Source organism: Choristoneura fumiferana, chromosome 4 (assembly GCF_025370935.1).
Source record: "Choristoneura fumiferana chromosome 4, NRCan_CFum_1, whole genome shotgun sequence".
NCBI lineage: Eukaryota > Metazoa > Arthropoda > Insecta > Lepidoptera > Tortricidae > Choristoneura > Choristoneura fumiferana.
Genome location: NC_133475.1, coordinates 6920255 through 6932637, shown reverse-complemented (window position 1 = coordinate 6932637; position 12383 = coordinate 6920255). Strand labels below are relative to the sequence as shown.

General features: G+C 37.5%; 1 protein-coding gene and 1 pseudogene across 1 annotated transcript in view; one reads left to right on the top strand and one right to left on the bottom strand.

Annotated features, from left to right (window-relative positions):
- The first annotated feature begins 1373 nt into the window (after positions 1 to 1373).
- The window catches only part of LOC141427374 (probable cytochrome P450 304a1), a 102519-nt gene continuing 91509 nt past the window's right edge, over positions 1374 to 12383 (top strand). Inside the window, exons 1-3 of the mRNA XM_074086721.1 lie at positions 1374 to 1529; positions 3187 to 3435; positions 6300 to 6472. Coding sequence (XP_073942822.1) covers positions 1433 to 1529; positions 3187 to 3435; positions 6300 to 6472 — 519 coding nt within the window. The 5' untranslated portion in view covers positions 1374 to 1432. The remainder of the gene's footprint in view (positions 1530 to 3186; positions 3436 to 6299; positions 6473 to 12383) is intronic.
- LOC141427127 (uncharacterized) lies at positions 4970 to 5552 on the bottom strand (annotated as a pseudogene).

Below are 12383 nucleotides of genomic sequence, written 5' to 3'. Positions count from 1 at the left end.
CATCGTATTTATGATATGTTTATGATCGATTTTCAATCTTGCAAAGAGTTTCGATAGTTGTAAAAAATGCGTTGATTCTATCTCGGCTCGGCGAATGAAGAGTCCTATGACAACCTATTACTACAACTTCAGCGCAATATCCGTCAAATATTGTTAAGTATTGATTTTTTTGACGATAACCAAAATAAAATAAAAAAAACAAGGACAGCCAATTGTATGAATTGCTCATTAACCAGGGAACAATTTCAATTAATTCGAAAATAATTTGATGAAGCGAGTTAACGAACTAAAACCTTTTTATCAGTTTAGGTAGGTAAACAGAGAGATTTTATTTATGATGAAAGAGGTTACTATCTTCTTTAATTGTTTATGACGATTGGGTACATTTGAGTGAATGTCAGTGTCATGTCATGTCATGTGAGTGGCCTCCAATGGACAGAGCCATATTTTTCTAAAAATCTAATCTAATCTAGAATTATTAACTAAGAAATTACATAAATACTCCAGAGACAATCACCTCTGCAAATCCTGCAACGATTTATTTAGCATTGCACGCAGACCTAGGAATGGACAAATGGCAACATATTAACGTAATATCCTGACGTCTAAAGATTGTTTACAAGTAAGAACATTGACCCAGCCACCTGTTTAGGGTTGGCACAAAGTAGTTTTTGGTATGAATGTTTAAAAGGCTATAACTTGAAAACGGTAACATATATTTCCATAGTTTCTATGGGGGAAATATAGTGCTAAGGTTGAACTATCTGCCAGTTCCGCAAAGGTCCCTCGTCGAAATCCACCCTGTATATATGTCTGGTTGGAAAAAAATATTTACCGCGATAACTTTGAAATTGTTGTAGAGCGTAAATCATAAACGATTAAAATAAATTGATTATTCTCACAATGTCGTCAAGTGATGGTGAAAGTTATGATGTCGAGCAGAGCAAAAGACATAATTGATAATCTTTTGCCCCCGAAATCTAGAAAGATTTATTTAAAAACCTATGAAAGTTTTATGCTCTGGAGGAATAAAAAACGCATTAATTCTTTCACAGAAAGCGTTTTCTCGCAATCGAAATGAAAAATAGAGTTTTCACCTCGAGACTAAAAGTTAATATAAACCCTCGGATAAATAGACACCCTCTCTAAAGCTTGGGTGGCTAACCAATTCGGGTATATATTGGCTTATTTTAGTCCCTCCATAAAAAATATACTATTATTTTACTTAATACTATAATATTTTTTGGCATTTTAATATTTCTTAACATGCAAAAACAGTGTACACTTACCTTAAATGACTTGTAGATTATGCTTGCAAATAAAGCGTAGACATTATCATTAATGTGGAGTATTGAGAACATTTATCACAAAGTTATTGGACTCGCGTGGTACAAGACGTCACACTTTAGTTTGAGGGCATTCAGAATCAAAGATGATTGGGCTACTAATACTTGCGACATTGGTCATTCCTGGAGCTCTCATGTATATGTACAATAATGCTTTTAAGAAGCCGGACAACTTCCCACCAGGTAAGATGACTTTTACTTACCAATTCAGTACCGGTGGATATGTCATGGACCAAGTGGTTAATAAGGGCATTATACAACTTATAAAATTCAACAATTATAGATAACTGACTTTACTTACAGATTTTCATAGATATTTGGTAATAGTAATATACTTAGGTAACCTTGGTAGGTGCCCTGGCATTATGAAAAATAACCGATTTTTCACTTGGCCCATAACAGATACAAGTGGCAAGTTGTCGTTCATTGTGGCGTTCTAAGGGGGAGGCCTTTGTTCAGCAGTGGACGTCTTCCGGCTGATGATGATGATGATGAACCAATTTGTGGATTTTTTGTTTAGGTATAAACAAATACAGATAAATATTACCTACCTCTAGAACACGGCGCACAGGTGATTATTTTGTGTATAGTGGCGAGTGCCAGAATTGAATTCAACCACTATATAAATAACTTATTTTACAGATTTCGATAGATAAAGACTGTCCACGCTAAAATCAGGGCATGTATGATCTGGTGTATCTTTGTAATGAATGCTAATTTTCAAGCCGTAGTTTTTGGTAATAAACAGTGGTTATGAAACTACATCTATTCTACAATTATAATTAAGTTTTCATAGAAATTATTTTCCAACGTAAGATGAGCTGTCAACAATATGGTTAGGCCATGGTAAATAGGGTCCCGTCCTGGTATCAGAATTTGATTGATTTAAGGGTATACTCAGTGGTATACATATAAAAAACTGTAACTGGCCGATATCTGTAGGTACTTCACATTGAAAATATTTGAGAAAAAATATTTTTACTAAGTATAATAAGTATTTTTATGGATGTTGGTCTTCTTTTTAACCCCCGATGCAAAAAGAGGGGTGTTTTAAGTTTGACCGCTATGTGTTACTGTGTGTCTGTATGTCTGTGTGTCTGTCTGTGGCACCGTAGCTCTTAAGCGGGTGGACACAGACAGACACACATAGCGGTCAAACTTATAACACCCCTCTTCTTGCGTCGGGGGTTAATGACATTGTAATAAGAACCACGGCGCGCGTCATCGTGAATGACCTAAGTATAACCTTCTACTTATACCTTTGCACATATTAACCTTCTATCGATGTAGGTACCTATATCTATGTTTGTGTTCCCAAATTTCTCTAAGTGTACTTAGGTAGTCCCAAGCGAATGTAACTAAATAAAAGTTTATAAGTTCATATTAAAGCCTTGGTTTTTCTTTATATTAATAATATTCAAGATTATGACAGGAAACTTAACACAAAACAGATAAACGCATTACAAACTGGTCTCGTTATCTAACAGTCCTCATTTCAGCACAGTACCACAAACAATACTAAACAATGGTATACTAAACAATGTCATAATAATCATACTAATTGTGATTTATTGTAATTGATAATATTTAAACCGTTTTTCCTTATAATTATAAGCTTTTGAAGTAGGTACCTACCTAATCTATTCATTTGCTACGAGTAGATTCACAACTGACCGAATAACCTAACCAAAAAACCTGCTTTCAAATAAAAAAACCGTATTCAAGTCGGTCCACCCGTTTCAGAGCTACGGTGCCACAGGCAGACACAAAAACAGACGCACAGACAGACAGTTAAAGACCAGATTGTTGCATTGTCTCATTTTGATTTTACGATTCCCAGGTCCTCCGAGCCTGCCTATATACGGGGCTTACTTCGTGATTCAAGCTTTTGCTCCAAACAATCTTGCCAAAGCCTTCCTAAGGCTAGGGAGACGATACAAAACAGACATAGTGGGCTGTTTCCTAGCAGCCATCCCATCTGTGATCGTCAATGATCCCGTTCTCATTAAGGAAGTGCTGAATCGAGAGGAGTTCGATGGCCGCATGGACATCATTCTTGGGAGGCTGCGGTCTTACTGGAAGAGACTTGGTGAGTCTAAAATATTATACAACATGATTACAGGTTAAAGTTTCAAATTGACTGCCCTTTTCAAGTGCCTTGCTCTTTCTCGACATTTAGAGATACCTAAATGGCCTTCATGAATTCTTTGCAGTATATCTTTGTGGATGTTTTCTGGTATAACTATTCTTGAATACAAAAGGAGGTCTCTTTCAATCGAGAAACTATTTTTATACTAATAGTAATTCTTAAAAACCCCTAGTTGAGTTTTATTTGGCCATCCATTTGCAGTAAGTTATTTGAAACCTGTGCATAATAATATGTTACATTTACCCTGTTCCATATATATTTTGTCCAACATTTCGTTAGGTATTGTATCTAACACTATCATGTTGATGTTGCCCTTCTCCTCCTGTTCCATATCTGAAACTCCACAATCAGGCAGCGGCTGTCGCGACAGCGCGTCGGCCACTACCTGCTCCTTTCCTGGTATATATTTGACTTCATAATTGAATCTACTCAATTTAAGTCTAAATCTTAAAAGCCGAGAGCTTAAATCATCAAGCGGCTTAGTGTGTAATATCTGCAGAAGGGGTTTATGGTCAGTCTCTAATATTACATGTATGATCAAAACATAATTCTCTAAATTTTTCTACAGCCCAGACCAAGGCTATACCTCCCTTTTCTATCTGTGCATAATGCTTTTCAGCATCTGTGAGTGTTCTACTGGCGTAAGTAACAATTGATCGATTACCTGCCCTATCTTCTTGCATCAGAGCTGCCCCTAATCCAAATGAACTGCTATCTGCTGAGATTATTATTACTTTATCCACATCATAATGCGCTATAGTAGGAGCATTTTGCAGTTTTTCTTTAATTTCATTGAATGCTTTAGTCTGAATAGGGCCCCACACAAACATTTGATCTTCTTTTAACAAAATGTGCAATGGATCTAAAATTTCTGATTTATTTGGAATATATCGACTTACAAAATTGACCATGCCTAAAAATTGAAGCAACTCATTTTTATTAATGAACTAAAATAATTTCCTTGCTCACCCATATTTTGCATAAGCTTAGCTATCGTAAGGTCGCGGGTAAACAAGGAAATTATTTTAGTTCATTGATATGGACCTCCGCAAAGTAAGGCCTGATTCAATAAATCATTTTTATTACTTGGTTATTTAAAGTTACTGATAGCTTTTGTTCGCTCGGGATCAATTTTTATACCACTAGCGTTGATCAAGTGACCCAGATAACAAATCTCCTCAACCTCAAATAAACACTTATTTTTATTTATAGTTATACCTGCATTGTGAAGTCTTTTAAGTACTTCATGAAGGGCCCTATCATTATCTTCCTTAGTCGCTTCATAAATAAGAATGTGGACCATGTGGATGGCTAGTTTCATGTCTTTAGATAAATTTGAAAACTTCATACTGAAGTATTCTGGCGTGCATCTATCATAAAGTCTTCTTTCTTTTCACATAAACTAACCTCATGAGTGGTCCCTCTATTTACCTCCTCATCATCTACCCTTCTAACACCCTTTGATCTACACACTTTAGCAAATTCCCATCATCTTGCTCTCTTCTTTTTGAATTTCTGCTTGCCTACATATTAAAGTTGCATCTTTTAATGTGAGATCTCTTTTTAACAGAAGTCGCTCGCTTACTGACTTGTCGCTGATTCCAATAACAATTTTGTCTCTTATTAGATCTTCTTTCAGAACACCATATTCACATTTTAGTGCTTGTTTGTGTATGTCTGTCAAGAATTGTGCCAGCTTTTCACCCTCCTTTTGAACTCTTGAATTAAATTTGTACCTCTCATATATGATGTTTTTCTTAGGTGAAAAAAGTCGTCAAACTTGAAAAGCAAATCTGTGTAGCCGAGTTTAGTTCCGAAGTGAATTATACCTACCTAATGTCTTCTGCCTTTTCCCCCATAGAATACAAAAGGCAATTCACCTTGTCGTTATCGTCTAATTTATCGTTGCCCGACAAGCTCATGTATCTTACAAATCTGGCTTTATACTTTTCCCAATCTTCAGGCTCAAAGCTAAATGTGCCAGGAGGTGAAATACGCAGGCATTTCGATTCCCGATCCTCTCCTTTGGCGCCATTATTTTCGTCGGGTTTTTCCATTTTTCCTGAATTTCATGACTCCGATGTTCCTTCGCAATATCTGAATTATTTACTTTATCTGAACAATCTGAATAACGATTTATTTAACCGCTGCCACCATGTTGTCATAGGGTTTTCTTAATAAAAACTAGCTTTTGCAAATGAGACAAATCACAATCTTTATTTCTCTTACTACACCGACTCCCCCCACAGATAAGCAAACATAACAGATTTAGCACAAGGAAAATTATAGCGGCTAAGATTGCTTGAGAATTATTAGTAGTTTAGGAGTTAAAAACAGCCTAAGGTATAAAACATACCTAAACATGGAAGATTCCGCACACAATACGAAATCCTTAGAAAAATATAACTTGTTTTTTTCTTAATGGCTACCGAAACCTATCCTGGGCGTGTCCGAGACGCTCTTGGCCAGTTTTATTTGAATTATTTGAACCTGAAAAGTCGTGACACTAACTGTTGCAACATTTCACGTTTTAATATAGGTAGGTACATACCTAACCTAAACCAATTAAAAAGGCAAACAAAGTCCCGAGGAAACGTCAAAATTCCAGAGAAATCCGGATATACCTATATGATAATCCTAGACTGCTTACTTACTTACACAGGCCCTAAACGAAGTGAAAAATTCGAACTTTGTATCTTGCCGTCCCGCTGAGGCTAATATTATTTAAATAGGAGAGTGAGAGGGACGGTACGATACGTCTTCGATTTCGAATCTCGTAGTAGCCCCCAACACCGTCGTTTCAGGCATATTCTTCACGGACGGCTACTTCTGGCACACCCAGCGGCGATTCACGCTTCGCTACATGCGCGACTACGGCTTCGGCCGTCGCTGCGAGCCGTTGGAAGAGGCGGTGACTCAGGAGATCAGGCAGATGCTGGATATGAGGCTCAATGGGCCCCAGAACGATGATGAAAGGGTAAGGATTAGGATAGTTATATCTTGGATAGACCCTCGTTTCGTCACCACCTGAGTAAATGGTGTAGGTATGACGACGTGTGATTAACAATTATTTATTCAGGTTATGTAAACAATCATTATCAGTAATAGGTAATTATCAGGTTACGATTTGTGGGTTCACACTCCGGCTCGCATCTCTGAGTTATTCAAAATTCACCTGTGAAATTACATTCGAAATTTACTACGAGCTTTACGGTGAAGGAAAATATCGTGAGGAAACCTGCGAAAAGCACCCATAGTAGGTACAAGCTTTGCTTAGTTTGAGACTAGGTTTGCTTAGTTTGACACCAGTTGGTGTCAAGTGTCCCATGATATTTATTATTATTAGAAACAATTCAATGGAATGTGTGAAGTTCCCAATCCACACTGGGCCCGCTCGGGAACTATGGCTCAAGCCCTCACATTCTGAGATGACGCTTGTTCCCAACAGTGGGACGTGGGCTGGGGTCATGATGATGTAACAAAGATTCAAAGATTCATAGAGAGAATGAATTGTGAGACTTATACGTCTTCATAAGAATAATGAGTAGGTAGGCAGTACTCCCGAGGATATATTGTTGCTTTAGGAAAAGAGGTCTATTTGTTCGCTTTTCGACCGGAAAGCTTAATTTTCCCAAGCTATGCGACACAATAATTTGTAAGTTGTGATGAGATGGTTAGTGAGGTTGCTTGCACCGACTTATCAAAGTTAGATAAGTACCTAAAACATATTATTAACGCATTTCCGTGCCAGCCACGTGTTTACTGTATTTATTTACTAGCCATTACCCGTGACTTTGCTCGCATAAACTTACTAAATTCCCACGAAAATTCCCAAAATTACATCATGGTCTTATAGAACATTGTATGAGGAGCATCAGTACGGAATTGCATTTCTCTGGACTTAGGGGTTAAGAAGCTTTCGGGGTGCTGCGTGGATTCCGTGGGAATATCGGGAAAGAGAATAGCCTATGTATAGCTTCAGACATCGGGCTGTCTTTACCAAATTTAATCTAAATCTGTCTAGCCATAATAGCGTGAAGGAGGGACAAACACATGCAACTAGACACGACATGTTGTCTGCAGCTAAGTTTCGCTACCGTACTTTGCGCAGGCGTCAGTCATTTCATCCTCACCACCTTGATGATTGGCAATCTAGCACCGTCCGCTTTAAGCGAAACTTTTTTCCACGCACGACTAAAGTATGGAACCTGCTTCCTGGGACAGTGTTACCGGAGCAGTACAACTTAGGGATCTTTAATAAAACCGGCCAAGAGCGTGTTGGACATGCCCGAAATAGGGTTCCGTAGCCGTTACGAAAACATTAAGTAATATTTTTCCAAGGATTTCGTATTTTGTACGGAATATTCCAAGTTTAGGTATATTTTATACCTAGGCTTCTATTTGCTCTTAAATTACTAATAATTCTCAAGAAAACTTAACCGTTATAGTTTTCCTTGTAAGTTTGATATATTTACTACCGTCCTGAATTTTTTCAAATTTTTTCATTCACCGGTTTAGATTTTAGGGGGAGGGGGGAGACGCTCGATTTTAATGAAAATTTGCACTTTAAAGCTGAATATTTTGCAAACAAATAACTGAATCGAAAAATCGTATTAGCAAAAAAAATTACCCCTCTTTACGTCTATGGGAGGTACCCTAAAAAAATTTTTTTTTTATATATCCGTGCAAAATTACAGCTTTCTAGCATTGATAGTCCCTCAGCAAAGCCGCGGACGGACGGACAGACAGACAGACAGACAGACATGGCGAAACTATAAGGGTTCCGTTTTTGCCATTTTGGCTCCGGAACCCTAAAAAATACAACCTGTGTACTTTAGTTCCCTGTTAACCTTAGCGGTCCCCCGACTCCGACGACGCTTAGATAAAAAAATATTACTAGGTACTTATACTAAATTAACTTAGGCTAATTTTGCGGGAAATCAGCATAGTCCCCGAGGGATAGGATAAACGAATTCTTCGCAGATGAAGTCGCGGGCAACAGCTAGTAGTGCATATTTTTTTTTTAGTTTTAGTTGTTTTTTTTGGCGGCGGTTTTTTGTCGGCGTTTTTTTCGGGCATTTATTTGTTTTCTTTTTTTTTCCATTCTCATTTTTCATTCATGTTTCATGTTTTCCATTTTTGAAACTTGAATAGATGGCCTGTCCATTAGTCGAGTGTACCTTTTGAAAAAGTAATAGGTACTTATTGTAATTTTGAGCAAAACTTTGTTTTTTTTTTCCTCGCATTCAAAGTGAAAAGTATAGTGTTGAACGCTAAACTATACAACTATACTGCCACTCGAACTATATCGTGTAGTTATGGCTTGTTTTAGTCCCTTGTTGAACAATCTACTATTAAATGGACTTGACCGGAAATCTAGAAAAATTGCATTATGTTTTAAGTTTCAAACAGTTGGGGGTTATTAAAAAACAGTAAGGTGCTTTGGGGTAATTCCACGTGGATTTTTGATGAGTTGACATGACGTTTGTAATTTCGTTAATTACTCCGAGTTGGTGCATTATATTTAAAGTCTTAGGATATTTCTGTCGTTTCCACTAATCGATCTTATATACTATATAAAAGAGTTTCTAAAATATGATCGATTTATGGAAATATTGGTATTCAAAAACTAGTAACTTATTTTTTTGGCACAGGGGCTATTTCGGAATATAGCGGGGTTATTCTGCGTGTTATTGAAAGGAGGACTTTATTATAATTTGGCTCAAGATTCATATTTCTTTTTAGGCTGAAATTACCCCATTCATTTTTATTTTTTATTTCGTTAGTAATATCCATAGTTACAGATTTTTTCAATCTCTGTATTCCGAAATAACCCCACAAACGCAATGTGGTTCTCAAAATTTGCCGCAAAGGAATATTAAATCTACATACATTATAGAACAAAGCTGGATTAGTTACACCATTTATAACTCGAGAACAGCTGGACAGATTATTATGATCTTTGATGTGTGGATTGTAGTTTGTCTCCGCCCCAAATAACAGACTAGGGGGAGAGGAGCGAAGCCGCGGGAATATACTAGTAAGTAAATAAAAAATTAGAAATGCCATGTCACTTTTATATTTTGAACTAGCTTTTACCCACGGCTACGCTTGCGTGAACCATAAACATTTCAATGAAGCAAGCAAGCATGCTAGCAAGCATTTAAGCAATCATTTAAGCTAGCTTGCAAGCAAGTATGCAAGCAAGCAAGCATGCAAGCAAACATTTAAGCAAGCTTGCAAGTGAGCATGCTTTGCTCGCGTGAACCATAATCATTTCAAAGAAGCAAGTATGCAAGCAACTAATTAAACTTCATGCTACATCGTTTGATAGCCGAAGTATCAGGTACGCTACCCTGTTCGACACACTGGAGATCTCTTTAATGTAGTTAGAGAGGGATCTATTAACAAGGAACCCTAGCCACCCTGTGATGTTTGATCATCCTCGCGGAAGTACAGAAGGTGGCCCGAGTCTAAGATGATGGTGCCCTCTCCCTCTCTATGTATTTCACTTAACTCCTGAATATGCCACCTTATGTTCTCCAGCTCCACTTCCAACTGCGCTAGAAGAGTCCTAAAAGTCCGTCCGCTCTACGTAGACAGGGTCAGTTTACTTAGGTAGCCCCAACGTTACCATGAACGCTACTATGGCAAGGAATAGCGGGGCGACCGGGAACTGGGGGCCATCTCTTTGCCGTGCGCTTCATTCTGGTAGGGGTTTGCCCATAATCCCCACACTGGGCATGCGAGTTGGCGATCGTAGGGCACAGTTTATTGCACCGCCGATGCTGCAGCCCATCCGGGGCCCGGGGACTTAACTGTGCCGATTTTGGCTGCGCTATGCCGCAATCAGCAGCTGCCAGAACCAGTCTGTTAGACGGCAGGGTGCACCACGGGCAGGTAAGGTTGGCTTGGGTCCATAGATGGAGGTTGGCCCCCTTACACACAAAAATAAAAATGTAAATCTTGAAAAGTTGAAAGTTTGAATACCTCAGACAATTACCATACTAAAGTAAGCTGGGGTTATTTCGGGAATCACTTCACTGGAATAACCCCTAAAGGGGTAATTCGGGAAAAAAATTTAAACTATAGCTAGGCCTTTTAGACTGACACAGTCATTCGCAAAAAACGATTATTTGTCATAACATTAATAGTTCAATCTTGTAACTTATCAGGTTTTAGAGTTAGCGGTGTTGGGGTTATTTCGTATTTAATTTTTTGGCACGAAAATGCACTCGACCCAAAAAATATATATTGCACGTCCAACCGATGTCAGCGCCTCGCATCATCTGGAGAGACGCGAGGAGCGGTAAATGGGGCGTCCATTTAAGTGCTGCTAGTGGTTAAACATCAACACGTTTAGGAGAAATTTTAAATAAATGGAATAACCCCGTTTACAGAATTACCCAAAGCACCTTAGGTAACTAATGTTTTATATGGCAGTATTTTTTATTATTATTATTAAGTATTTTAATCTCTCATTCTCAGAAAGAGGCCTGAGCCCAGCCATGGTTTTAAATGATGTGAAAATGCAATTCCAAGAAAAAGATAAGATATTTGGTAGTCGGTAGGTAAGTACCTAAGTACTTAAGTTGAGGTTAGAATCCAAAACATTCACGAAATATTATTATAAATATTGTTATTTTTTAGATAGATGCTTAGTGAAAATATTCTTGTTGCCATTGTGAAGCTTATTAATATTACGTAATACCTAATATTAATTAGGTATTACGTAATATTAATTATTTACACACCTAATGGTCACGTTACAAAAACAAGATAATAACTTGCTTTGTAGAGTCATACATGTTACAACTAATATTAATTAAGTATATAAAAGCCGCTGTTCAGTAAATTTGTTACCTAAACTCTATGTATGAAAACGGTAATTATAACGAATAATTACAAAATCACGGTTCCGCACATGAACTACTTTATTAAGCAAAATTACCAATTGCTTAATATACGTGTAGGTACCTAATTATATTTGCAATTTGTATAGTACAAAGTCAGTTATAGGAAATGTCTAGTTCTGTGCGTGATTCACATATGAAGTTCGAAAATTTAAGTCCGTATCATACCGTTCGTACCTATCACATTTTTCCGGATATAAGTAGCCTATAGGTATGTCACTCTCTGGCCCATAAACTATCTTTATGCCAAAAATCACGTCGATCCGTTGCTCCGTTTCGACGTGAAAGACGAACAAACATACAGACATACAAACACACGCACACTTTCGCATTTATAATATTAGTATTATTAGTACGAAGAAATGTTGCCATCCGCTGACGCTTATGTCATTTAATACGCGAGTGAAAAGGACGGTGCAAATACGAACTTCGATTTTTCGAGTTTCGTAGTAGCACCTCAGTCAGACTCGCAAAACAACGCTAAGCTGCGACGGCGACGACTATGTTTATTTGTAGTGAATTAGTCGTATAATCGGAAGTATTTAAAATCATTTAATGTCGGAGGTCTACGTCTAGGTCGTAATCTTAATAGGTACTTAGATATTATAATTTTCTTGGTAGTAGTAAAAATAATTAGCACTCAGTGTTATTTACATCATTCGTCGGTAATGAATACCTACATTATATACGAGCTACGTAGGTAAAGAGAACCAGTGAAAGAACGGCTAGTGAATGAACAAAACGCACATTTTTGAAATAATAAAGGTTTTTGTACGTTTCTAACACGCCTCGTATTTTTTTCGATTGGCTCCTTTACTTGCTTGGTTCTGGTAAATTTGCTTCGACTCTTATGCAACACTTTTTAAATGGCGACGATATAAAGTGGACGTACGTATGTTGTAAATTTTTCCATGGAGCAACACTAACGAAGAAGGAAAGTTGGGTACTATACTTCTAACGTGTTACTGCTATTCA